The following is a 24,492-nucleotide window of genomic DNA, read 5'->3' on the forward strand; positions in this document are numbered from 1 at the left end:
CTGTTTGCAGTCACAATATCTATTGTATTCAGAGCTTTCTGAGCTGTCAGTGCTTTCTCTATGTAGCTATAATGACGTTTAAATGTGTAATACATCCTGAATTATATACATAAACAGTGCTTGACTTGGGCAGGAGCTCACCGGAACTGTGTTCCGGCAACTGAAATGTTCTACTGCTTCAGTTCCTGCACCTCTTAGAAAATATGGGCTTAAAGTTATTATAGAGTTCCCGAGTGGCGCAGCTATCTAAGGCACTGCATCTCAGTACCAGAGGCATCACAACAGACCCTGGTTCAGCCCTGGCTGCATCACAACCGGCTGTGACCGGGAGTCCTATAGGGCAGTGCACAATTGGACCAGTGTCATCTGGGTTAGGGTTTGGCTGAGGTAGGCTGTCATTGTAAATAAGAATTTGTTCTTAACTGACTTGCCTAGTTAAATAAAGGTTAAACATCCATTTGAGATTTTACATTAAGGACTGTTTTCTTCCCTCGGAAATCATTGCATGCGAGATAGAACAGCAGAATATGTACTGCAATTATTTTTCCCACTCTGCCAAAGGCTCCTCCCACTCCGCCAGAGGCTCCTCCCACTCTCCCAGAGGCTCCTCTTACTTACTGACTGACTTTATTGTCCCCATGGGGAAATTTTGTTGCAGTGTCATGTACACGTTTAAAGTGGCGTTTAAATACAAAACAAAATTGACAATACAACTTTCATAACAGTTACATACCAATATTTTTTTTTTAAAGACTAGCCTGCTGGCCTTACTGAGTCGATAAGAACATTAGCCCGAGCTATTTAGGAGGGATATCACACCTGGCACAAATGATTGTCTACTCTGTTTCAACAACAAAACAAAAGCAATGAATGTGCTGGGATGAACAGTGGTGCTGTTTCCTCTAATGTGCATTTGATCTCAATGTTCAACTTGAAAGCTGTTTCGGGTTGGAGGGATTGTAGTTGATGAAAGGTGAGGGCCAATGTAAGGGGCCGATGTGTCACTTCCCAAACCAGAAAAACTTTCATGATAATCCTCCAAAGCTTTCGCTAAGCCCACAAAATTTTCTCAGATCACTCGCCCTTTACAATTCAGGATTTTCCCAAGTTTTCTTAAATGCATTCCCATTCCCTGGGAAAAAGGCCTACCTTATTTGAACAAGTTTGATCAAAGTCTTACCCTTTCGTTTGAGTGAATGGTACTACTGGATAGCAGCACACACTCCTCTCAGCTTTGCACTTAATTTCCGTGGTTACTAGACTAAGCACATAGGAATGATGACATCATCGTGACTTAAAGTGCTTCAAGTCCTGACGGATGGTGATTAGGGGAGAATCTGAATTGCATTTCCTTGATTCTTCACGTCCTCTCTCCTCGCCTCCTTCTCAAAACCTATTGGATGAGATGGTCAGCGGGGAGGGACTTCTGACTTTCTCATCCAATGGGTTTTGAGAAAGAGGTGAGGAGAGAGGACGTGAGGAATCAAGGAAATGCAATTGAGATTTTTCCATAGGATGTGTGACGATGGGGTTGGACTCTTCAACTGATGTCATTCAGTAGTTAATGTCTTGAGCTATCCCGTGAAGTCATATCACAGCTCATGTTGACTTTAGCATGCCAATTGTCAGTGACTTTTCAGTCAGATCCTTTAATGGTAGTATGAATCCCAGTAGCCCATGTTGGTATACTTGCTGGCGTACTTTTTGGATAACAGGAATGGGTTTAGGGGCTTGGGGCGGCAGGTAGCCTAGTGGTTAGAGCGTTGGACTAGTAACCAAAAGGTTGCAAGATCAAATCCCTGAGCTGACAAGGTACAAATCTGTTGTTCCACCCCTGAACAAGGCAGTTAACCCACTGTTCCTAGGCCGTCATTGAAAATAAGAATTTGTTCTTAACTGACTTGCCTAGACAAATACAATTTAAAATAAATTAGGCTGTCAAGTTGGCCACTGTTTAATTTGTTTACTACTACACACAGCACTGATGTTTTGGGCCTTTTTTTAACCTTACTTGGGGTTGGACTTTAACTTTAGGATGTGATTCACCTTATATGTATGACATTTTTTTCTTTTCAACTTATAAGACTACCTTTTTTTGTTACTGTAGTTAATGGCCCGCTTTCAACTCTTTGGGCTACCCCCAGTTCAAGTAATGGTTAACCTGGCCGTCCCTCCTAAAGAGACTGTGGGGGAGGTGTCTTTCTCCCTCTACACCCAAAGTGGTTCAGCCCTGGAGAAAGGGGCAAAGAGGGGGTAATTCAGAGGCTGAGAGGCTTTGGCAATTTGTGGGGTGTCACCATAGCAACCGGAAGCATTTTTGCTCCTTGGGACATTATTGGGGAGGGGTGGGGATTCTAGAACGGGCCCCTTTTTTGGGAGTTACAGAGAGGGGGACCTCTCGGGCCCATTAGAAGCAGGGCATTGGGGAGCTATTGTTCCCATGCAGATTTCTGTCACGCTCACACAAAGCTGTTTGTGGGACAGCGACTCGGAGGAAAGACAAAACCGCTGAAAGAAGGGATTAGTTTTTTCTCTTCATGTCTGGGGCTGTCAGACAAGGATCAGACAGTGGGCCTGTCAAAACAGGGATTTCATCCAACTAGCTCACATTTGATCATATAAGCTATTTCACACTGGGCTTCTAAGCAAAAGTTCAGCTTTTTTTGTGTGAGATGCTGAACAGCGTTGGTTCTAGGTTGGCTGTTATATTTTGTATTTTGAGTTGGTTGCTTTTTCAGTTAGCTGCTAACTATATAGTATCTGTGCAAAATAAGCATTCTGCGTTTTGTTTCACTGTTCATCATGAAGCTGCAATTTATTGACAGCATTGATTCAGAGTTTGTTGGGAAATTATATTTGTTGAGTGTCAAGGCATTGGTTGCTTTTTTTATTTGAGTTGCACATATTGTTCCCCTTTTCCTCAGCTACCCACTCACCAGAGAGGAGCTTTATTTTCAAATGGAATAAAGGGTTGCTGCGGGATACAAAAGGAATTGTTGAAATCTGAGACAGAAAGCATGAGTTCTGTGATGGTATTTTCTCTGAGATTACACAAATACACTGGGGCCAATAGGGGCCAATAGGGCATCAGCCACTGCTAGTACTAAGCTCTCTCTAACCTCTGAATTCCTCAAACACAATTGTGGGAAACAATGGTTTATTACAGAACATTTTGATTGAACATTTTGAGGAGAAAAACAAGGCAATCTGTTTAACAATTGCATTTCTGACATTCCAGAGTTAATGAATGCTGTTATTTCACCTCAGATATAGACCAGAGAAAAATAGAATGCCGACACAGTTAACACCCACTCACCCCTCAGCGTTTTTGGTAAAAGTTAAATTCCCTTTCAGTTGTGGAAATCCCCAAGCATTCTATTCAATTTATGGTCATTTGTCATAATGGTAAGTCAGCTATCACTATTAGAATGACAGTGTAGTGATTTATGTGTTGAACACCTACAGTAGCGGGCAAGTTATACAGTGTACATGCAAACCTAGTCATTTGTAGCAATATGTCTGGATTCTTGACACCTGGCAGGGTTCCACTGAAAGTGGAGGAGTGCACTGAAATCCATTCCAAATTTGAAATCCTTTCTCATTGATGCAAATTTGAAATCCCATATGGTTATTTGCACTTTAAATTCCCCCAAAATGCCACCGTCATAAGTACTGTAGATCTAGGCTATACTATTAAAACGATGCTAGTTAGTAGCCATTAGGCCTAATTCTTTTTTCTATATCTCTTCCCCATCACTTTACTTCCATATAGGCTTAGTGTTTTTATTCACCCAGCTCCCTGTCTGCAGTAGCATCTCCTTATGGCACTGTTGAACAGACATGCCCATAAACTAAAATACCATGGTTAGTTGAGGACCACCCCATGCTATTCTCTCCTGGTGTTTTATACCTTTACCATGATCAAAGCCTCAATGTTCCCCACCGATGTTGTTTAGAACCAGAGTCGGATGAATGGGGACAAGCTCAGTCCCTTCCCCTCCCTCCACTCCACTTTCTCTCCTCTCTGTGTTCTATCTCCCCCCACCACTCTCTTTTCCCTCTCTCCCTTTAACATGTTTTTAAAATGTTTATTTCACCTTTATTTAACCAGGTAGGCTAGTTGAGAACAAGTTATCATTTGCAACTGCGACCTGGCCAAGATGAAGCAAAGCAGTTCAACACATACAACAACACAGAGTTACTTAAAATTTTTTTTTTTTTACATTTTCCACTCCTTTCTTTCCCCATCATCCTTCTTCTCCCCCTCTTTTGTCTCAGGTCTGAATGAAAAGCAGTCGACTTGAACTGGCCGACTTCCATTGTGAGCCTCATCCATTCCTGAGTGCCTATAAGATCCTTATCATGAGCTTTATGGCACAACATGGACACGTTTACTGCTACAGGCTTCATGAATGAACCTGGCGGTGCCTCACTCCGCTTTGATGGCATTCCTCTGGGGTTGTGTTGGGGCGGGTATGACCGTATAATGTCTGTATTGTGGCAGTAGAATGCAGCCCAAACGCGTGTAAGGGAAAGTAATAGAGTAACTTCCAGTTGCATGTCAGGCAAATGAATAGACCTACTCCTGAGTTAGCCATCTTCAGTCAAAGCTGATAGTTTTGTTTCCAGGAAATGGCTAAATGCGTGTTAGAGCTCTGATGAAGGCCATGTGGCTGAAAGGTTGGCACAAAATAAGAACGTGCAAGCTCAGTGTGCGCAAGCTTCTTTTCACTGAACTACAGCATGTTTTAATGTCACGTGCAAAGTACGGTGAAATGCCTTTCTTCAAAGCTCTACACCCAACAATGCAGTAATCAATATCAATGTAGTACTAAAAATAACTTTAGGTAGAACAAAAACACAATAAATAAAACTAGAAGAAATAAGAAGCACACGAGTAGTAAGTAAGCATACTATATACAGGGACAGTTTTAATACCATATTTACAATGTGCAGGGATACTGGAGTGATAGAGGTAGATATGTATAGGGGTAAGGTGACAGGGATACTGGAGTGATAGAGGTAGATATATATAGGGGTAAGGTGACAGGGATACTGGAGTGATAGAGGTAGATATATATAGGGGTAAGGTGACAGGGATACTGGAGTGATAGAGGTAGATATGTATAGGGGTAAGGTGACAGGGATACTGGAGTGATAGAGGTAGATATATAAAGGGGTAAGGTGACAGGGATACTGGAGTGATAGAGGTAGATATATATAGGGGTAAGGTGACAGGGATACTGGAGTGATAGAGGTAGATATATATAGGGGTAAGGTGACAGGGATACTGGAGTGATAGAGGTAGATATATATAGGGGTAAGGTGACAGGGATACTGGAGTGATAGAGGTAGATATATATAGGGGTAAGGTGACAGGGATACTGGAGTGATAGAGGTAGATATGTATAGGAGTAAGGTGACTATGCATCAGGATATATGACAAACGGAGTAGCAGCAGCGTATATGATGATTGTATGTGAGTGGGTGTGCATGTGTGTAGAGTCAGTATAAATGTGTGTGCATGTTATGTGTGTGTTGCAGTGTGCGTGAATGTGCATAAAGACAGTGCAAAAAAAAGGGCTCAACTCAGATATTCTGTTAGCTGTTTAGCAGTCTTATGGCTTGGGAATAGAAGCTGTTCAGGAGCCTGTTGGTGTCAGATTCGATGCACCGGTACCACTTGGCATGTGGAAGCAAAGAGAACAGTCTATGGCTTGGGTGGCTGGATTCTTTAAGGATTTTCCAGGTGTGTGTCAACATTTCTGAAGCATCTCCTGCAATCCCTAGATTTAGTTTGTTCTGTGTAAAGTATAACAAAGCTATTTGACATGGATTCAAGTAAGGTGTCATTACTTTTCTCCACCATGTGCTGCTGAATAAATGTCATCAAATTTCTCTATGACGGGCTGGGAAATGCTCATGTTCGGGTGCCGCTCCACGCTCAAAGTGTGCACTTGGGGAGGCAGATTGGCACACTGACTGTTGTCTTTCCCAGGGCTCTTTGTGCGATGGCTGGCCACTGGCCCAGCACCAAGCACCAATGCATTATTTGGGTCAGCCACCAGCAATGCTGTTGCCAAGGCTTTTTTGGGGAGGTAGAACATCTTGTATGTTGTGCTACTGATCTAGCAGACATACTATAATCTTCTACATAAAGAGCGATTGACAAAGCCGGAATGGGAGGAGGATCCTAGATTTGTGGAACATAGACCCTGTTAATGATGGAAAGCGAAGGGATGTCATTTGATTAGCTACAATTCAGACGCAGAAGGATCCAATACAGAGTCAACAGTGCGACATTGCCTTTGACAATCTGTTGAGCTAAAATAAATGTTAGATTTCTCAGTGTTAGCCTACATCCACCCAAATTATATTGTACGGTATTTTCAAACCTATGGATTCAATGGTGGGTAATGACATGGATTAGTGTACTCAGACGGGTTACATTCCAACTGTGAGGACTTGAACATTCACAGGGACATTCATTTAGAAAAGTATCTCTCTCTTTGTTTACGTCATTTCAATTTTAAAGCTTCTCATCTTAAACTCTTACTTTCAACATTGTTTCAACCTAATCCGTATTATTTATATCAACCGTACTTGTCTGCACGACCAGTTGATGTAATAAGACAGACCACAGCTAAAAGCTAAACGAAGTAGCTAACCTCAAACCTCCCAGGAGTAAAGAAATAGTTAGCCCCTCAGTGCAGCTGCTTGTCATTTTGGTATAACAGTGCTCTGCCTGGCTATAACAGTGACCCCATTCTTCCTCACATCGCTAAGAGGTCATGGACAATTAAGAGCACTCCTTGTCTGCCAAAATGCAATGCCTATGCCTGTGATGGGGCGTAGTGGAGTTGATTGTTTGTTAATTTACTTTTTAGACCCTGAAATAAAAACATGCCAAATGCTCAGTTTGTTGTTTTTGTTATTTACCAAAAATATGTTATAAAGACAGTATTGATGGCAAAAAACAAATATTATGTCCAGTATATCTGAAGATCTAAAGCATCACTATGCCATTTAAGATTTATCGATTTGTGTTTGAGGTGGTGAATCAAATTCTATGTTGGGTCGGGTGTTTGTCATTGGAAAGAAAAGGGAGGTTGGGTCTTGAAAGAGCATAGATAAAAGTAGTTGTTTGTCTCAGTAGGGTCATTCTGTGAGAAACAGAAACATCTTCCTCCAAAGGACATTTCTTTGTGCTAAATTCCTGGAAAATACTGAATCCGATTGACGTTTTTTGTTCCATGTTCACACAGAATAACCCTATTGGGAGGAGGGAGGGTGTCTTGTCAAGGAATAACCAACCCTATTGGGAGGAGGGAGGGTGTCTTGTCAAGGAATAACCAACCCTATTGGGAGGAGGGAGGGTGTCTTGTCAAGGAATAACCAACCCTATTGGGAGGAGGGAGGGTGTTTTGTCAAGGAATAACCAACCCTATTGGGAGGAGGGAGGGTGTTTTGTCAAGGAATAACCAACCCTATTGGGAGGAGGGAGGGTGTCTTGTCAAGGAATAACCAACCCTATTGGGAGGAGGGAGGGTGTTTTGTCAAGGAATAACCAACCCTATTGGGAGGAGGGAGGGTGTTTTGTCAAGGAATAACCAACCCTATTGGGAGGAGGGAGGGTGTTTTGTCAAGGAATAACCAACCCTATTGGGAGGAGGAAGGGTGTTTTGTCAAGGAATAACCAACCCTATTGGGAGGAGGGAGGGTGTCTTGTCAAGGAATAACCAACCCTATTCGGAGGAGGGAGGGTGTCTTGTCAAGGAATAACCAACCCTATTGGGAGGAGGGAGGGTGTCTTATCAAGGAATAACCAACCCTATTGGGAGGAGGGAGGGTGTCTTGGCAGGGAAGAGCTAATGGCTAATGTTGACATTTGATCCGTCTGTGTCCCCCAGCCTGCTGAACTCCCATCTGTCACTCCCCTGTCCATAATGCATAGCTAGTAGTCTCCCAGTCCCACACACAACTCACCTTAACCCAGTCCTACACACAACTCACCTTAACCCAGTCCTACACACAACTCACCTTAACCCAGTCCTACACACAACTCACCTTAACTCAGTCCCACACACAACTCACCTTAACCCAGTCCCACACACAACTCACCTTAACCCAGTCCCACACACAACTCACCTTAACTCAGTCCCACACACAACTTACCTTAACCCAGTCCTACACACAACTCACCTTAACCCAGTCCTACACACAACTCACCTTAACTCAGTCCCACACACAACTCACCTTAACCCAGTCCTACACACAACTCACCTTAACCCAGTCCCACACACAACTCACCTTAACTCAGTCCTACACACAACTCACCTTAACCCAGTCCCACACACAACTCACCTTAACCCAGTCCTACACACAGCTCACCTTAACTCAGTCCTACACACAACTCACCTTAACTCAGTCCTACACACAACTCACCTTAACCCAGTCCTACACACAACTCACCTTAACTCAGTCCTACACACAACTCACCTTAACCCAGTCCTACACACAACTCACCGTAACCCAGTCCTACACACAGCTCACCTTAACCCAGTCCTACACACAACTCACCCCAACCTAGTCCCACACACAACTCACCTTAACCCAGTCCTACACACAGCTCACCTTAACCCAGTCCTACACACAACTCACCTTAACCCAGTCCTACACACAGCTCACCTTAACCCAGTCCTACACACAACTCACCTTAACTCAGTCCTACACACAACTCACCCCAACCTAGTCCCACACACAGCTCACCTTAACCCAGTCCCACACACAGCTCACCTTAACCCAGTCCTACACACAACTCACCTTAACCCAGTCCCACACACAGCTCACCTTAACCCAGTCCTACACACAGCTCACCTTAACCCAGTCCTACACACAACTCACCTCAACCTAGTCCCACACACAACTCACCCCAACCTAGTCCCACACACAGCTCACCTTAACCCAGTCCTACACACAGCTCACCTTAACCCAGTCCTACACACAACTCACCTTAACCCAGTCCCACACACAACTCACCTTAACCCAGTCCTACACACAGCTCACCTTAACCCAGTCCCACACACAGCTCACCTTAACCCAGTCCCACACACAGCTCACCTTAACCCAGTCCTACACACAGCTCACCTTAACCCAGTCCCACACACAACTCACCTTAACCCAGTCCTACACACAGCTCACCTTAACCCAGTCCCACACACAGCTCACCTTAACCCAGTCCTACACACAGCTCACCTTAACCCAGTCCTACACACAGCTCACCTTATCCCAGTCCTACACACAACTCACCTTAACCCAGTCCTACACACAACTCACCTTAACCCAGTCCTACACACAGCTCACCTTAACCTAGTCCCATTTCAAAGGTCTTAATATCTGTGTTTGATAACTGTACTAATTGGCTTTGTCATCGTCTCATTTGAAGGAATGGTCTCGTTATCTAGGAGAGGTGCTGATGCTCGCATGCCCAGGCAAACAGGACACCCTGGTCTGTGTCTGTCGGACACTGAGATACCCGCCACTAGAGTTGGCACACAAGCCAAAGAGGTGCTCTTTATCTCATGGGTGCCAAGCAGACCACTCTCTGAATTCATGACTGGGTTGTAATTGTGTTAGACTGGGATTTTAATGCACTATTTATTACCAGGGTCTGCACCACCACGCTACTGCCTACTAATTCATTATTGCTGATCAGACTATTCCGTTTAATTTAAAGCGAAAAAGCATTTCGATTTTTTAAAGTAGTTCATTTGTTTGCTGGTGGTATCTGCAACCTTGTCATCCGCTATTTGCCCTTGAATGAACCTTGTTGTGTTTTTAAACTGAAGTAACAAGTTGTCTGGCAAATGCTGCCTCTTCAATTTACTGCATATTTCTTCTGTTTGTACCAGTCTTCTCATTTTACAATGCAAAGATATGCTGTTAAGCAATAGTTCATCATTATTAAGAGTTTAGAACCACCCAGAGGGGGTTCTAAATCTGAGGCATTCGCCGTATCCTATGTTTATGTAACCAATTTGATCTAACCACCTAATCACTTATAATAAATGCTAATGCAGGGAACAGGGTGCAGACATCTTACCAAATGTACAGTGCCTGGCCTTTAGCAAGTTGTTGGTTGTGTATCACCCTGTTTGTCTTCAGTCAGAGTGCCTTTGAATTTCTATTGTGATCAAAGCATTTTATAGCTCAAGATTATTTACCAGGATGGGCTTGGTAGGCCTATTTAATGTTTACCTCAAATGTACAGCTTTTATATTGTATTGCATGATACAACACAAATAAAAGCCTTGAAAGATGTTCTTTAGGCAAATATTCAGATAGCTTTCGTTCTCATCTTGTTACTTGGGTTTTGAAAGACGTAATGGGAATTAGAGGTTGACTGAATAATCGGAATGGCCGATTAATTAAGGCCGATTTCAAGTTTTCATAACAATCGGTAATCGGTATTTTTTGCCACCGATTTGCCGATTTAAAAAAAAATAAAAAATTGTACACCTTTATTTATCTAGGCAAGTCAGATTAAGAACACATTCTTATTTTCAATGATGGCCTAGGAACGGGGGTTAACTGCCTTGTTCAGGGGGGATACGGGGATTTGTTTTTGCAACCTTCTGGTTACTAGTCCAACGCTCTAACCACCTGCCTTACATTGCACTCCACGAGGAGCCTGCATGGCAGGCTGACTACCTGTTACGTGAGGGCAGCAAGAAGCCAAGGTAAGTTGCTAGCTAGCATTAAACTTATCTTATAAAAAGCTATCAATCTTAACATAATCACTAGTTAACTACACATGGTTGATGATATTACTAGTTTATCTAACGTGTCCTGCGTTGCATATAATCGATGCGGTGCCTGTTAATTTCTCATCGAATCACAGCCTACTTCGACAAACGGGTGATGATTTAACAAGCGCATTTGCAAAAAAAGCACTGTCATTGCACCAATGTACCTAACCATAAACATCAATGCCTTTCTTTAAAATCAATACACAAGTATATATTTTTAAACCTGCATATTTAGTTAATATTGCCTGCTAACATGAAATTGTGTCACTGCTCTTGCGTTCATTGCCTGGCTCGTTGCGAACTAATTTGCCAGAATTGTACGTAATTATGACATACCATTGAAGGTTGTGCAATGTAACAGGAATATTTAGACTTAGGGATGCCACCCGTTAGATATAATACGGACCGGTTCCGTATTTCACTAAAATAAAAAAACGTTTGTTTTCGAGATGATAGTTTCCGGATTCGACCATATTAATAACCTAAGGCTCGTATTTCTGTGTGTTATTATATTATAATTAAGTCTATGATTTGATAGAGCAGTCTGACTGAGCGGTGGTAGGCACCAGCAGGCTCATAAGCATTCATTCAAACAGCACTTTCGTGCATTTTGCCAGCAGCTCTTCGCAATGCATTGCGCTGTTTATGACTTCAAGCCTGTCAACTCCCAAGATTAGGCTGGTGTAACCGATGTGAAATGGCTAGCTAGTTAGCGGGTATGCGCTAATAGCATTTCAAACGTCACTCGCTCTGAGACTTGGAGTAGTTGTTCCCCTTGCTCTACATGCTGCTTCGAGGGTGGCTGTTGTCGATGTGTTCCTGGTTCGAGCCCAGGTAGGAGTGAGGAGAGGGACGGAAGCAATACTGTTACACTGGAAATACTAAAGTGCCTATAAGAACATCCAATAGTCAAAGGTATATGAAATACAAATCGTATAGAGAGAAATAGTCCTATAATTCCTATAATAACTACAACCTAAAACTTCTTACCTGGGAATATTGAAGACTCATGTTAAAAGGAACCACCAGCTTTCGTATGTTCCCATGTTCTGAGCAAGGCTCTTAAACGTTAGCTTTCTTACATGGCACATATTGTACTTTTACTTTCTTCTCCAACACTTTGTTTTTGCATTATTTAAACCAAATTGAACATGTTTCATTATTTATTTCAGGCTAAATTGATTTTATTTATATATTATATTAAGTTAAAATAAGTGTTCATTCAGTATTGTTGTAATTGTCATTATTACAAATAACCAAAAAAATCGGCCGATTAATCGGTATCCGGTTTTTGGGTCCTCCAATAATCGGTATCGGTATCGGCATTGAAAAATCATAATCAGTCGACCTCTAATGGGAATGTGGTCATTGGATCCTGAGGTAAAGTAAACGGTATCTGAGTGGGGTAGGGACAAGCATGGATTTGGACTGCGGTAGAGTTTCCCAGATTGTAGATACTTAATATACACAAATACATGTTCCTTGTAATTATGTGGTGCATATCAAGGTCACAAGTACAGAAAATCTCTTTTTTGTCTACAAACCTTTGTGTGTCTTGCACCATATGTCTTTGTATGACCAGCTGCTACTGGGGATCTTTCATGTGTGTGTGTGTTGGGGGGGGGGGGGCTTTTGTTGTGTCTACCCTTGCGTGTCTGGCTGAGTTGACAGTATGTGAGAGGACAGTGTAACAAGAGTCGAAACCTTGTCCTCTTTGTTTGGTAATTATACCACTCTGCGTTCACATGGTAGAGGGGTACTGTGAAGAACCATCAGGGGAGAGAGAAAGGAGCACGCCAAACAAAGCCTTAACAATCTGGAAATAATTCCCTTGACCCTATTCAACCCACTGGTTTTAGGCATAGTCCTTCATCTCTTACTATAGGGCTATGGTGTAGGGCTATGGTGTAGGGCTATGGTGTAGGGCTATGGTGTAGGGCTATGGTGTAGGACTATGGTGTAGGGCAATGGTGTAGGACGATGGTGTAGGGCTATGGTGTAGGGCTATGGTGTATGGCAATGGTGTAGGGCTATGGTGTAGGGCGATGGTGTAGGGCTATGGTGTAGGGCTATGGTGTAGGGCGATGGTGCAGGGCTATGGTGTAGCGCTATGGTGTAGGGCGATGGTGTAGCGCTATGGTGTAGGGCTATGGTGTAGGGCTATGGTGTAGCGCTATGGTGTAGGGCGCTATGGTGTAGCGCTATGGTGTAGGGCTATGGTTTATTGGACATTATGTCTGTCAGATACTGACAAGGAACACTACACCATGTAATTTATTAATGCACTGTATTGTTAGTGTTGCAACAGTGAACTTGAAAGTGCTTCTACCTACTTTGCTAGCCTATATCCCAAATCCCCAAACACTTTGTATAAAAGTGAGAAGGTGCTGTGAGATTTAAGCGCCAGTCGAACACTGTCAGGAAATTTCAGTTTAAATGTAGGAAACACTGTCTGCGCTAATGTTCACAGGTTGGAGTTTTACCTTGGATTTGGCACTGGATAAAAAAGTGGGCACAGTCAGTAGGAATCTTTCTCCAGTGATCATTGTTGAAGAATCTTGCTTTATTGTGGTGATAAAGTTGAAAAGTTACTGGAGCATTCTTCAAACCAAAAGGCATTACTTTAAAGTGGAACAAGCCAGCAGAGGTGAAAAGCAGTGCTTTGTTTGCAATTAGGTTAATGGGGTATGTTTGTAAATGTTGACTGACATGACCTTTGTGTCTTTAATGTATCTTTAAAGTGTTATTCTGTGACCCTTGTTGATCCTGGTTGTCTTTGATTCCAGACGGTGTCCACCGTGTAACGGCCTTCTGCACCCTGCGTGTCACCATCATCACCGACGACATGCTGACCAACAGCATCACGGTGCGCCTTGAGAACATGTCCCAAGAGCGCTTCTTGTCTCCGCTGCTCGCCCTCTTTATGGAGGGAGTGGCAGCGGTCCTGTCCACCCGCCCTGATGGCGTCTTTGTCTTCAACATCCAGAAGGACACACACGTCCAAGGGAGCATCCTCAACGTCACCTTCTCCGCCCTGCGCCCTATTGGAGGATCCGGGGGCACCATCCCCCCTGGACCTTTCTTCCCCTCAGAAGCCCTGCAGGAGCAGATTTATCTGAACCGGACTCTGCTCACCCTGGTGTCCAGCCAGCGTGTGCTGCCCTTTGACGATAACATCTGCCTCCGCGAGCCCTGTGAGAACTACATGAAGTGTGTGTCGGTGCTGAGGTTCAACAGCTCGGCACCCTTCGTGTCCTCGGATACGGTGCTGTTCCGGCCTATCCACCCGGTGACGGGGCTGCGCTGCCGATGCCCAGCAGGTTTCACGGGGGACTACTGTGAGATGGAGATTGACCTGTGCTACTCAGGGCCCTGCCAGAATAACGGCAAGTGCCGGAGCAGGGAAGGCGGGTACACTTGTGAGTGTCCGGAGGACTTCACCGGTGAGTGTTGTTATCCACTTTTTGGTTTCCTACTTGACTCTTTTTCTTTCACCCCATTCTTGATCTGCTATTTTTCACGTCAGTCTTTCTTTCACCTTTCACTCTGACTTTGCTTTGGTCTTTCTTTCCCATCTCTCTGTTGTTAGGGTTAGGGTTAGCCTCTCTGTTGTTAGGGTTAGGGTTAGTCTCTCTGTTGTTAGGGTTAGGGTTAGTCTCTCTGTTGTTAGGGTTAGTCTCTCTGTTTTTACATTTACATTTAAGTCATTTAGCAGACGCTCTTATCCAGAGCGACTTACAAATTGGTGCATTCACCTTAAATATCCAGTGGAACAACCACTTTACAATAGTGCATCTAAATCTTTTAAGGGGGGGGGGTTAGAAGGATTACTTTATCCTATCCCAGGTATTCCTTGAAGAGGTGGGGTTTCAGGTGTCTCCGGAAGGTGGTGATTGACTCCGCCGTCCTGGCGTCGTGAGGGAGCTTGTTCCACCATTGGGGTGCCAGAGCAGCGAACAGTTTTGACTGGGCTGAGCGGGAACTGTGCTTCCTCAGAGGTAGGGAGGCGAGCAGGCCAGAGGTGGATGAACGGAGTGCCCTTGTTTGGGTGTAGGGCCTGATCAGAGCCTGAAGGTACGGAGGTGCCGTTCCCCTCACAGCTCCGTAGGCAAGCACCATGGTCTTGTAGCGGATGCGAGCTTCGACTGGAAGCCAACTCTGTTGTTAGGGTTAGTCTCTGTTGTTAGGGTTAGGGTTAGTTTCTCTGTTGTTAGGGTTAGAGTTAGTCTCTCTGTTGTTAGGGTTAGTCTCTGTGTCATTAGTACTTAGATAGAGACATGCCTACCCCCACCGAGAACTCACATCTGCTTTGACATAGCGTCTGTCTGCAGAGCTTAATATTCCCGCTATATTAAAGACATGGCCCACAGCCAAAACCATGATTCTGCAGAGAGGCTATTACCTGTTAATCAAACCCTAGCCTTCTATGCTTTGAAGACTCTTGGCCAGCTCCAGGTAGTCTCAAGTCATAACGTGGCTGATGATGGTTGACCTGACAGTGTTGGCCTCAGGTTTCTCACACTTTCGGGAAAAAGATCCCTTGTAATTCCCTCCAAACCGGAGATTATCTGTCTTGCAGTCGGGTCATTACCTGCTGGAATTCCGTGCTCCGTAAGTCATAGGTGTTCTCTTTATCCAGATCTTGTCAGGGTAATTTGCAACACACAACACCCCACACTAGGAGCTGGAAATAGATCTGGTAGTGGCACATTGGAATGCAAAGACCTTGTGGTGTTGACAATGCAACTTTTGACCTGTGGGAAAATCATCTCTTGACTCCTTGGTGCTCTCTTTCATAATATGTAATACAATGACCCTTAAACGGTGACATAATCCCACTTCACTTTCCACACACATTTCTCTGTGGTCTTCCTGTCTCTGTTCCCTATCGCTTCAATATAAAAGCCTTGGCGTGTAATACATTGTTACCATACTGTAAATGATCCTTTCCTGTTTTTTTTATTGGGAGCTATCTTTCAGCTCAGTACGTGACCCCTTAATGGTCACCCCAAGCTGTTAGGGAAAGGAAAACAGAGTGATGTCATCACTACTGACATCAGCATCCATTTGAATGGTGTCACCTCTGGAACACATCTCAGGTCTAGTTAACCAGGCAGGACAGTGTCAGTGTGGGTTGCTGACAGGTCGTGACAGGTGTCTTACAGACCACCAAGGTGGCCTGCTGCTTGGCCAAAGACACTCCATTGTCCTGTTGTCATTATGCCACAGGCCGTTTGGTTCCAGCAAAGAGCCAAGGGTCAGTCTGGGTCACAGAGCATGGTGGTTACAATCTACTGTGTTTTGACATGCTTGTGAAGGGGGCCCCAACCCCCCTCTTTCTGAGTCCATTCAGACTAGCTTGTAGGTTGTGTTGTAATGGAGTTGAACTTGTGTCTGCTGAAAACCTGACTGATTTCAGCTTGTTCCCCAAAATATATTTGTGGGGCTTCGTCGAGGACACATCACAATATATAGGCCTGAAAGGAGGATTTAAAGGAGAACATGTGTACCCGTTTACACACCTACCTCAACTTTTGTCAATAACAGTTTTTCAGTTTTTTATACTCAGCAGTTTTTTATACCCCGGCCGCCCGGCCGCCCGTTTCTGTTCCCTTCCTACAGGTGAGCATTGTGAGGTGAACTCCCGCTCTGGCCGTTGCGTCCCGGGGGTGTGTAAGAACGGGGCCAGGTGTGTGGATCTCCTGGTGGGGGGGTTTGTGTGCCAGTGCCCCCCAGGGGAGTACCAGAAACCCTATTGTGAGATGAGCACCCGCAGCTTCCCTGGCCAGTCCTTCATCACCTTCAGAGGGCTACGGCAGAGGTTTCACTTCACTGTGTCCTTCATGTAAGTACACCTATGTATCTTATAACATGTCTCTATAATAATGTGTACGTGTGTATGAGTGGCTTTTTGTTGGGGGGGGGGGAGGGGTGGTGTTCTCTTTGCACTCAAGAACACCTGGAGATTTTTTGACATAGTACTCAGCCAAATGGTACACATCTAACGCCATGTCTGAATATACAGTACCAGTCAAATGTTTGGATACATCTACTCATTCAAGGGTTTTTATATATTTTTTACTATTTTCTACATTGTAGAATAATAGTGAAGACATCAAAACTATGAAATAACACATATGGAATCATGTAGTAAACAAAAAAGTGTTAAACAAATAAAAATGCCTTGATGACAGCTGGCATTCTCTCAACCAGCTTCATGAAGTAGTCACCTGGAATGCATTTCAATTAACAGGTGTGCCTTGTTAAAAGTTAATTTGTGGAATTTCTTTTGTGCTTAATGTGTTTGAGCCAATCAGTTGTGTTGTGACAAGGTAGACGTGGTATACAGAAGATAGGCCTAATTGGTAAAAGACCAAGTCCATATTATGGCAAGAACAGCTCAAATAAGCAAAGATAAACCACCGTCCATCATTACTTAAAGACATGAAGGTCAGTCAAAATGGAAAATTTCAAGAACTTTGAAAGTTTCTTCAAGTGCAGTCGCAAAAACTATCAAGCGCTATGATGAAACTGCCTCTCATGATGACTGCCACAGGAAAGGAAGACCCAGAGTCACCTCTGCTGCAGAGGATAAGTTCATTAGAGTTACCAGCCTCAGAAATTGCAGCCCAAATAAATGCTTCACAGAGTTCAAGTAACAGACACATCTGAACATCAACTGTTCAGAGGAGACTGTGTGAATCAGACCTTCATGGTCGAATTGCTGCAAAGAAACCACTACTAAAGGACACCAATAATAAGTAGACACTTGCTTGGGCCAAGAAACACGAGCAATGAACATTTGGTCTCATGAGTCCAAATTTGACATTTTTGGTTCCAACTGCTGTGAGATGCAGAGTAGGTGTACGGATGATCTCTGCATGTGTGGTTCCCACTGTGAAGCATGGAGGAGGAGGTGTGAGGGTGCTTTGCTGACACTGTCAGTGATTTATTTATAATTCAAGGCACACTTAACCAGCATGGCTACCACAGCATTCTGCATCGATACATCATCCATCATCTGGTTTGCGCTTGTGGGACTATCATTTGTTTTTCAACAGGACAATGACCCAACACACCTCCAGGCTGTGTAAGGGCTATTTGACCAAGAAGTAGAGTGATGGAGAGCTGCATCAGATGACCTGGTCTCCACAATCACCCGACCTCAACCCAATTGAGAAGGTTTGGGATAAGTTGGACTGCAGAGTGAAGGAAAAGCAGCCAACAAGCGCTCATCATATGTGGGAACTCCTTCAAGACTGTTGGAAAAGCATTCCTCATGAAACTGGTTGAGAGAATGCTAATAGTGTGCAACGCTGTCATCAAGGCAAAGAGTGGCTACTTTGAAATTGCTAAAGTATATTTTGATTTGTTTAACATTTTCTTGGTTACTATATGATTCCATATGTGTTAGTTCATAGTTTTGATGTCTTTACTATTATTCTACAATGTAGAAAATAGGAAAAATAAATAAAAACTCTTGAATGAGTAGGTGTGTCCAAACTTTTGACTGGTACTGTACATACAACCCTTTGTAATAAGCAGTAATGGCTGTATCCATGGAAACACAAATAAATATCGCCCCATTCTCTTTGTCTCACTCACTGGACATGCTTAGGCATAGGCACATCTGAACCTCAAATCACAGAAGTGCTGAATCACAGGGCTGGTACATCAGCCTTGACATTTGTGTTCTCTTTTCATGAAAGAAGCACAAGCCATTTCATCCAGTGGTTAGATGCAGATATTGGTTCAAATAGTATTCATTTTTAATTTGAAATACATTAAAAGTTTAAGAGCTTGCCTGGAGTGACATTTTATATATCAAGGCTGTAGTGAAACATCTCTTCCTAGCGTCCAGCTCAGGTTCCCTGGCAAAGGTAAAAACAGGAAGTGATGCGTGGAGCCAGGGGACTCTAGATGTTTGGCTTTGTTGATCATGGTTTCCTGTGACGCTGCCCTGTGCCATATGGCTTTTGACTTTTGTGTCCGTACCCGCTTCGTGCCAAAGGGTTCATGACACACAGCGGAATGCCTCCCAGTACTAGCTCTGGTTCTATGTCTGTCCGCACCAATCTTCCTTCCCTCCGTAATTTTCCAAATTCCTTTTGCTCCTCTCATTGTCCCTAGTTCAATAGGATAATTTTTTTAATTTTCCCTTTTCACTCTCATTGTCCGTCATTTCCCAGGTTCATTTGTCTCTCAATGTGTCCCACTCTCCCCCATTCTTTCACCTCAAGACAGGTTTAAGTCTTGAGACAATTGAGACACGGATTGTGTATGTGTGCCATTCAGTGGGTGAATGGGCAATACAAAATATTTAAGCGACTTTGAACGGGGTATGGTAGTAGGAGCCAGGCGCACCGGTTTGCCAGGCGCACCGGTTTGTGTCAACAGTTTCCCGTGTGTATCAAGAATGGTCCATCACCCAAAGGACATCCAGCCAACTTGACACAACTGTGGGAAGCATTGGAGTCAACATGGGCCAGCATCCCTGTGGATTTCTTTCAGGATTTCTTTCAGGAAGGTATTCTTAATGTTTTGTACACTCAGTGTACTGTATAATCAATGATAATATAATATATTGTACTGTATAATAAGTTATAATATACTATACAATCAATGATTATATACTGTACCAGGGTTAGGGTCAATTCCATTTCAATTTCAGTCAATTCAGAAAGTAAATGAATTTCCAATTCCAAATTTTCCTAATTGAAAAGCATTGGAAAATAATTGGAATTGGAGTTAGAATTTCATTGTACTTCTGGAATTTAAATGTTTTTTACCCTAAGCCTGTACTGTACAATCAATGTGACCTTTGCTCCTGTCTGACCTCCTGTATGGCCTGCAGGTTTGCCACCAGAGAGAGGAATGCCCTGCTGCTTTACAACGGAAGGTTTAACGAGAAGCATGACTTCATCGCCTTGGAGATCATCGAGGAACAAATCCAGCTCACCTTCTCAGCAGGTAAGGACGTAAAGGATGCTGAGATGGCCGCCAGACTTCCATTTACTCTGTTCCTTTTGCTTCACTTCACTTCACTTCTCTCTCCTATCCCCCTCTCTGTGAAATACTAAATCTCATTAACAGGGAGGTTCTGACCAACTGGGCAGGGGTCAGAGTTTATGGAGCCCACCCTCAGATACCTGAGAAAATTGAGGGTAAACAGTGATCATGCAGTTCACCCAGTGGACCGTGTTGTGTTGAGTTTGGCAGGGAATTACGGCCATGGAGGTATTAGCCTAAGTAAACAATCATTAACCGACAGTCTATCTAACTATAATAGTGTTCACTGATCTGGATCACTAGCACCGATATTAAAATAACCAAAACTTCCCCTTCCCCAGCCCCATCCCTCAGCTTTATACCAAACCTTCCCCAGCCCCATCCCTCAGCTTTATACCAAACCTTCCCCAGCCCCATCCCTCAGCTTTATACCAAACCTTCCCCAGCCCCATCCCTCAGCTTTATACCAAACCTTCCCCAGCCCCATCCCTCAGCTTTATACCAAACCTTCCCCAGCCCCATCCCTCAGCTTTATACCAAACCTTCCCCTGCCCCATCCCTCAGCTTTATACCAACCCTTCCCCAGCCCCATCCCTCAGCTTTATACCAAACCTTCCCCAGCCCCATCCCTCAGCTTTATACCAAACCTTCCCCAGCCCCATCCCTCAGCTTTATACCAAACCTTCCCCAGCCCCATCCCTCAGCTTTATACCAAACCTTCCCCTGCCCCATCCCTCAGCTTTATACCAACCCTTCCCCAGCCCCATCCCTCAGCTTTATACCAAACCTTCCCCAGCCCCATCCCTCAGCTTTATACCAAACCTTCCCCAGCCCCATCCCTCAGCTTTATACCAAACCTTCCCCAGCCCCATCCCTCAGCTTTATACCAAACCTTCCCCTGCCCCATCCCTCAGCTTTATACCAAACCTTCCCCAGCCCCATCCCTCAGCTTTATACCAAACCTTCCCCAGCCCCATCCCTCAGCTTTATACCAAATCTTCCCCAGCCCCATCCCTCAGCTTTATACCAAACTTTCCCCAGCCCCATCCCTCAGCTTTATACCAAACCTTCCCCAGCCCCATCCCTCAGCTTTATACCAAACCTTCCCCTGCCCCATCCCTCAGCTTTATACCAAACCTTCCCCAGCCCCATCCCTCAGCTTTATACCAAACCTTCCCCAGCCCCATCCCTCAGCTTTATACCAAACCTTCCCCTGCCCCATCCCTCAGCTTTATACCAAACCTTCCCCAGCCCCATCCCTCAGCTTTATACCAAACCTTCCCCTGCCCCATCCCTCAGCTTTATACCAAACCTTCCCCAACACCATCCCTCAGCTTTATACTAAACCTTCCCCAGCCCCATCCCTCAGCTTTATACCAAACCTTCCCCAGCCCCATCCCTCAGCTTTATACCAAACCTTCCCCAGCCCCATCCCTCAGCTTTATACCAAACCTTCCCCAGCCCCATCCCTCAGCTTTATACCAAACCTTCCCCAGCCCCATCCCTCAGCTTTATACCAAACCTTCCCCAGCCCCATCCCTCAGCTTTATACCAAACCTTCCCCTGCCCCATCCCTCAGCTTTATACCAACCCTTCCCCAGCCCCATCCCTCAGCTTTATACCAAACCTTCCCCAGCCCCATCCCTCAGCTTTATACCAAACCTTCCCCTGCCCCATCCCTCAGCTTTATACCAACCCTTCCCCAGCCCCATCCCTCAGCTTTATACCAAACCTTCCCCAGCCCCATCCCTCAGCTTTATACCAAACCTTCCCCAGCCCCATCCCTCAGCTTTATACCAAACCTTCCCCAGCCCCATCCCTCAGCTTTATACCAAACCTTCCCCTGCCCCATCCCTCAGCTTTATACCAAACCTTCCCCAGCCCCATCCCTCAGCTTTATACCAAACCTTCCCCAGCCCCATCCCTCAGCTTTATACCAAACCTTCCCCAGCCCCATCCCTCAGCTTTATACCAAACTTTCCCCAGCCCCATCCCTCAGCTTTATACCAAACCTTCCCCAGCCCCATCCCTCAGCTTTATACCAAACCTTCCCCTGCCCCATCCCTCAGCTTTATACCAACCCTTCCCCAGCCCCATCCCTCAGCTTTATACCAAACCTTCCCCAGCCCCATCCCTCAGCTTTATACCAAACCTTCCCCAGCCCCATCCCTCAGCTTTATACCAACCCTTCCCCAGCCCCATCCCTCAGCTTTATACCAAACCTTCCCCAGCCCCATCCCTCAGCTTTATACCAAACCTTCCCCTGCCCCATCCCTCAGCTTTATACCAAACCTTCCCCAGCCCCATCCCTCAGCTTTATACCAAACCTTCCCCTGCCCCATCCCTCAGCTTTATACCAAACCATCCCCAGCCCCATCCCTCAGCTTTATACCAAACCTTCCCCTGTCCCATCCCTCAGCTTTATACCAAACCTTCCCCTGTCCCATCCCTCAGCTTTATACCAAACCTTCCCCAGCCCCATCCCTCAGCTTTATACCAAACCTTCCCCAGCCCCATCCCTCAGCTTTATACCAAACCTTCCCCAGCCCCATCCCTCAGCTTTATACCAAACCTTCCCCAGCCCCATCCCTCAGCTTTATACCAAACCTTCCCCAGCCCCATCCCTCAGCTTTATACCAAACCTTCCCCTGCCCCATCCCTCAGCTTTATACCAAACCTTCCCCAGCCCCATCCCTCAGCTTTATACCAAACCTTCCCCTGCCCCATCCCTCAGCTTTATACCAAACCTTCCCCAACACCATCCCTCAGCTTTATACTAAACCTTCCCCAGCCCCATCCCTCAGCTTTATACCAAACCTTCCCCAGCCCCATCCCTCAGCTTTATACCAAACCTTCCCCTGCCCCATCCCTCATCTTTATACCAAACCTTCCCCAGCCCCATCCCTCAGCTTTATACCAAACCTTCCCCAGCCCCATCCCTCAGCTTTATACCAAACCTTCCCCAGCCCCATCCCTCAGCTTTATACCAAACCTTCCCCTGTCCCATCCCTCAGCTTTATACCAAACCTTCCCCAGCCCCATCCCTCAGCTTTATACCAAACCTTCCCCAGCCCCATCCCTCAGCTTTATACCAAACCTTCCCCAGCCCCATCCCTCAGCTTTATACCAAACCTTCCCCAGCCCCATCCCTCAGCTTTATACCAAACCTTCCCCAGCCCCATCCCTCAGCTTTATACCAAACCTTCCCCAGCCCCATCCCTCAGCTTTATACCAAACCTTCCCCAGCCCCATCCCTCAGCTTTATACCAAACCTTCCCCTGCCCCATCCCTCAGCTTTATACCACCCCTCCCCAGCCCCATCCCTCAGCTTTATACCAAACCTTCCCCTGCCCCATCCCTCAGCTTTATACTAAACCTTCCCCAGCCCCATCCCTCAGCTTTATACCAAACCTTCCCCTGCCCCATCCCTCAGCTTTATACCAAACCTTCCCCAACACCATCCCTCAGCTTTATACTAAACCTTCCCCAGCCCCATCCCTCAGCTTTATACCAAACCTTCCCCAGCCCCATCCCTCAGCTTTATACCAAACCTTCCCCTGCCCCATCCCTCATCTTTATACCAAACCTTCCCCAGCCCCATCCCTCAGCTTTATACCAAACCTTCCCCAGCCCCATCCCTCAGCTTTATACCAAACCTTCCCCAGCCCCATCCCTCAGCTTTATACCAAACCTTCCCCAGCCCCATCCCTCAGCTTTATACCAAACCTTCCCCAGCCCCATCCCTCAGCTTTATACCAAACCTTCCCCAGCCCCATCCCTCAGCTTTATACCAAACCTTCCCCAGCCCCATCCCTCAGCTTTATACCAAACCTTCCCCAGCCCCATCCCTCAGCTTTATACCAAACCTTCCCCTGCCCCATCCCTCAGCTTTATACCACCCCTCCCCAGCCCCATCCCTCAGCTTTATACCAAACCTTCCGCAGCCCCATCCCTCAGCTTTATACCAAACCTTCCCCAACACTATTCCTCAGCTTTATACCAAACCTTCCCCAGCCCCATCCCTCAGCTTTATACCAAACCTTCCCCTGCCCCATCCCTCAGCTTTATACCAACCCTTCCCCAGCCCCATCCCTCAGCTTTATACCAAACCTTCCCCAGCCCCATCCCTCAGCTTTATACCAAACCTTCCCCTGCCCCATCCCTCATCTTTATACCAAACCTTCCCCTGCCCCATCCCTCAGCTTTATACCAAACTTTCCCCTGCCCCATCCCTCAGCTTTATACTAAACCTTCCCCAGCCCCATCCCTCAGCTTTATACCAAACCTTCCCCAGCCCCATCCCTCAGCTTTATACCAAACCTTCCCCTGCCCCATCCCTCAGCTTTATACCAAACCTTCCCCAGCCCCATCCCTCAGCTTTATACCAAACCTTCCCCAGCCCCATCCCTCAGCTTTATACCAAACCTTCCCCAGCCCCATCCCTCAGCTTTATACCAAACCTTCCCCAGCCCCATCCCTCAGCTTTATACCAAACCTTCCCCAGCCCCATCCCTCAGCTTTATACCAAACCTTCCCCAGCCCCATCCCTCAGCTTTATACCAAACCTTCCCCAGCCCCATCCCTCAGCTTTATACCAAACCTTCCCCAGCCCCATCCCTCAGCTTTATACCAAACCTTCCCCAGCCCCATCCCTCAGCTTTATACCAAACCTTCC

The 24,492-nt window shown here is 45.5% G+C and overlaps 1 protein-coding gene across 2 annotated transcripts in view; it reads left to right on the forward strand.

Annotated features, from left to right (window-relative positions):
• The window catches only part of LOC106584596 (cadherin EGF LAG seven-pass G-type receptor 1), a 91,471-nt gene that overhangs the window by 14,475 nt on the left and 52,504 nt on the right, over positions 1-24,492 (forward strand). For both annotated transcript variants that reach the window (XM_014170067.3, XM_082968109.1), the window contains exons 2-4: positions 13,595-14,251; positions 16,431-16,653; positions 19,663-19,778. In XM_014170067.3, the coding sequence (XP_014025542.3) occupies positions 13,595-14,251; positions 16,431-16,653; positions 19,663-19,778 (996 nt within the window). The remainder of the gene's footprint in view (positions 1-13,594; positions 14,252-16,430; positions 16,654-19,662; positions 19,779-24,492) is intronic.

Source organism: Salmo salar, chromosome 23 (assembly GCF_965601325.2).
Source record: "Salmo salar chromosome 23, fSalSal1, whole genome shotgun sequence".
Lineage (NCBI taxonomy): Eukaryota > Metazoa > Chordata > Actinopteri > Salmoniformes > Salmonidae > Salmo > Salmo salar.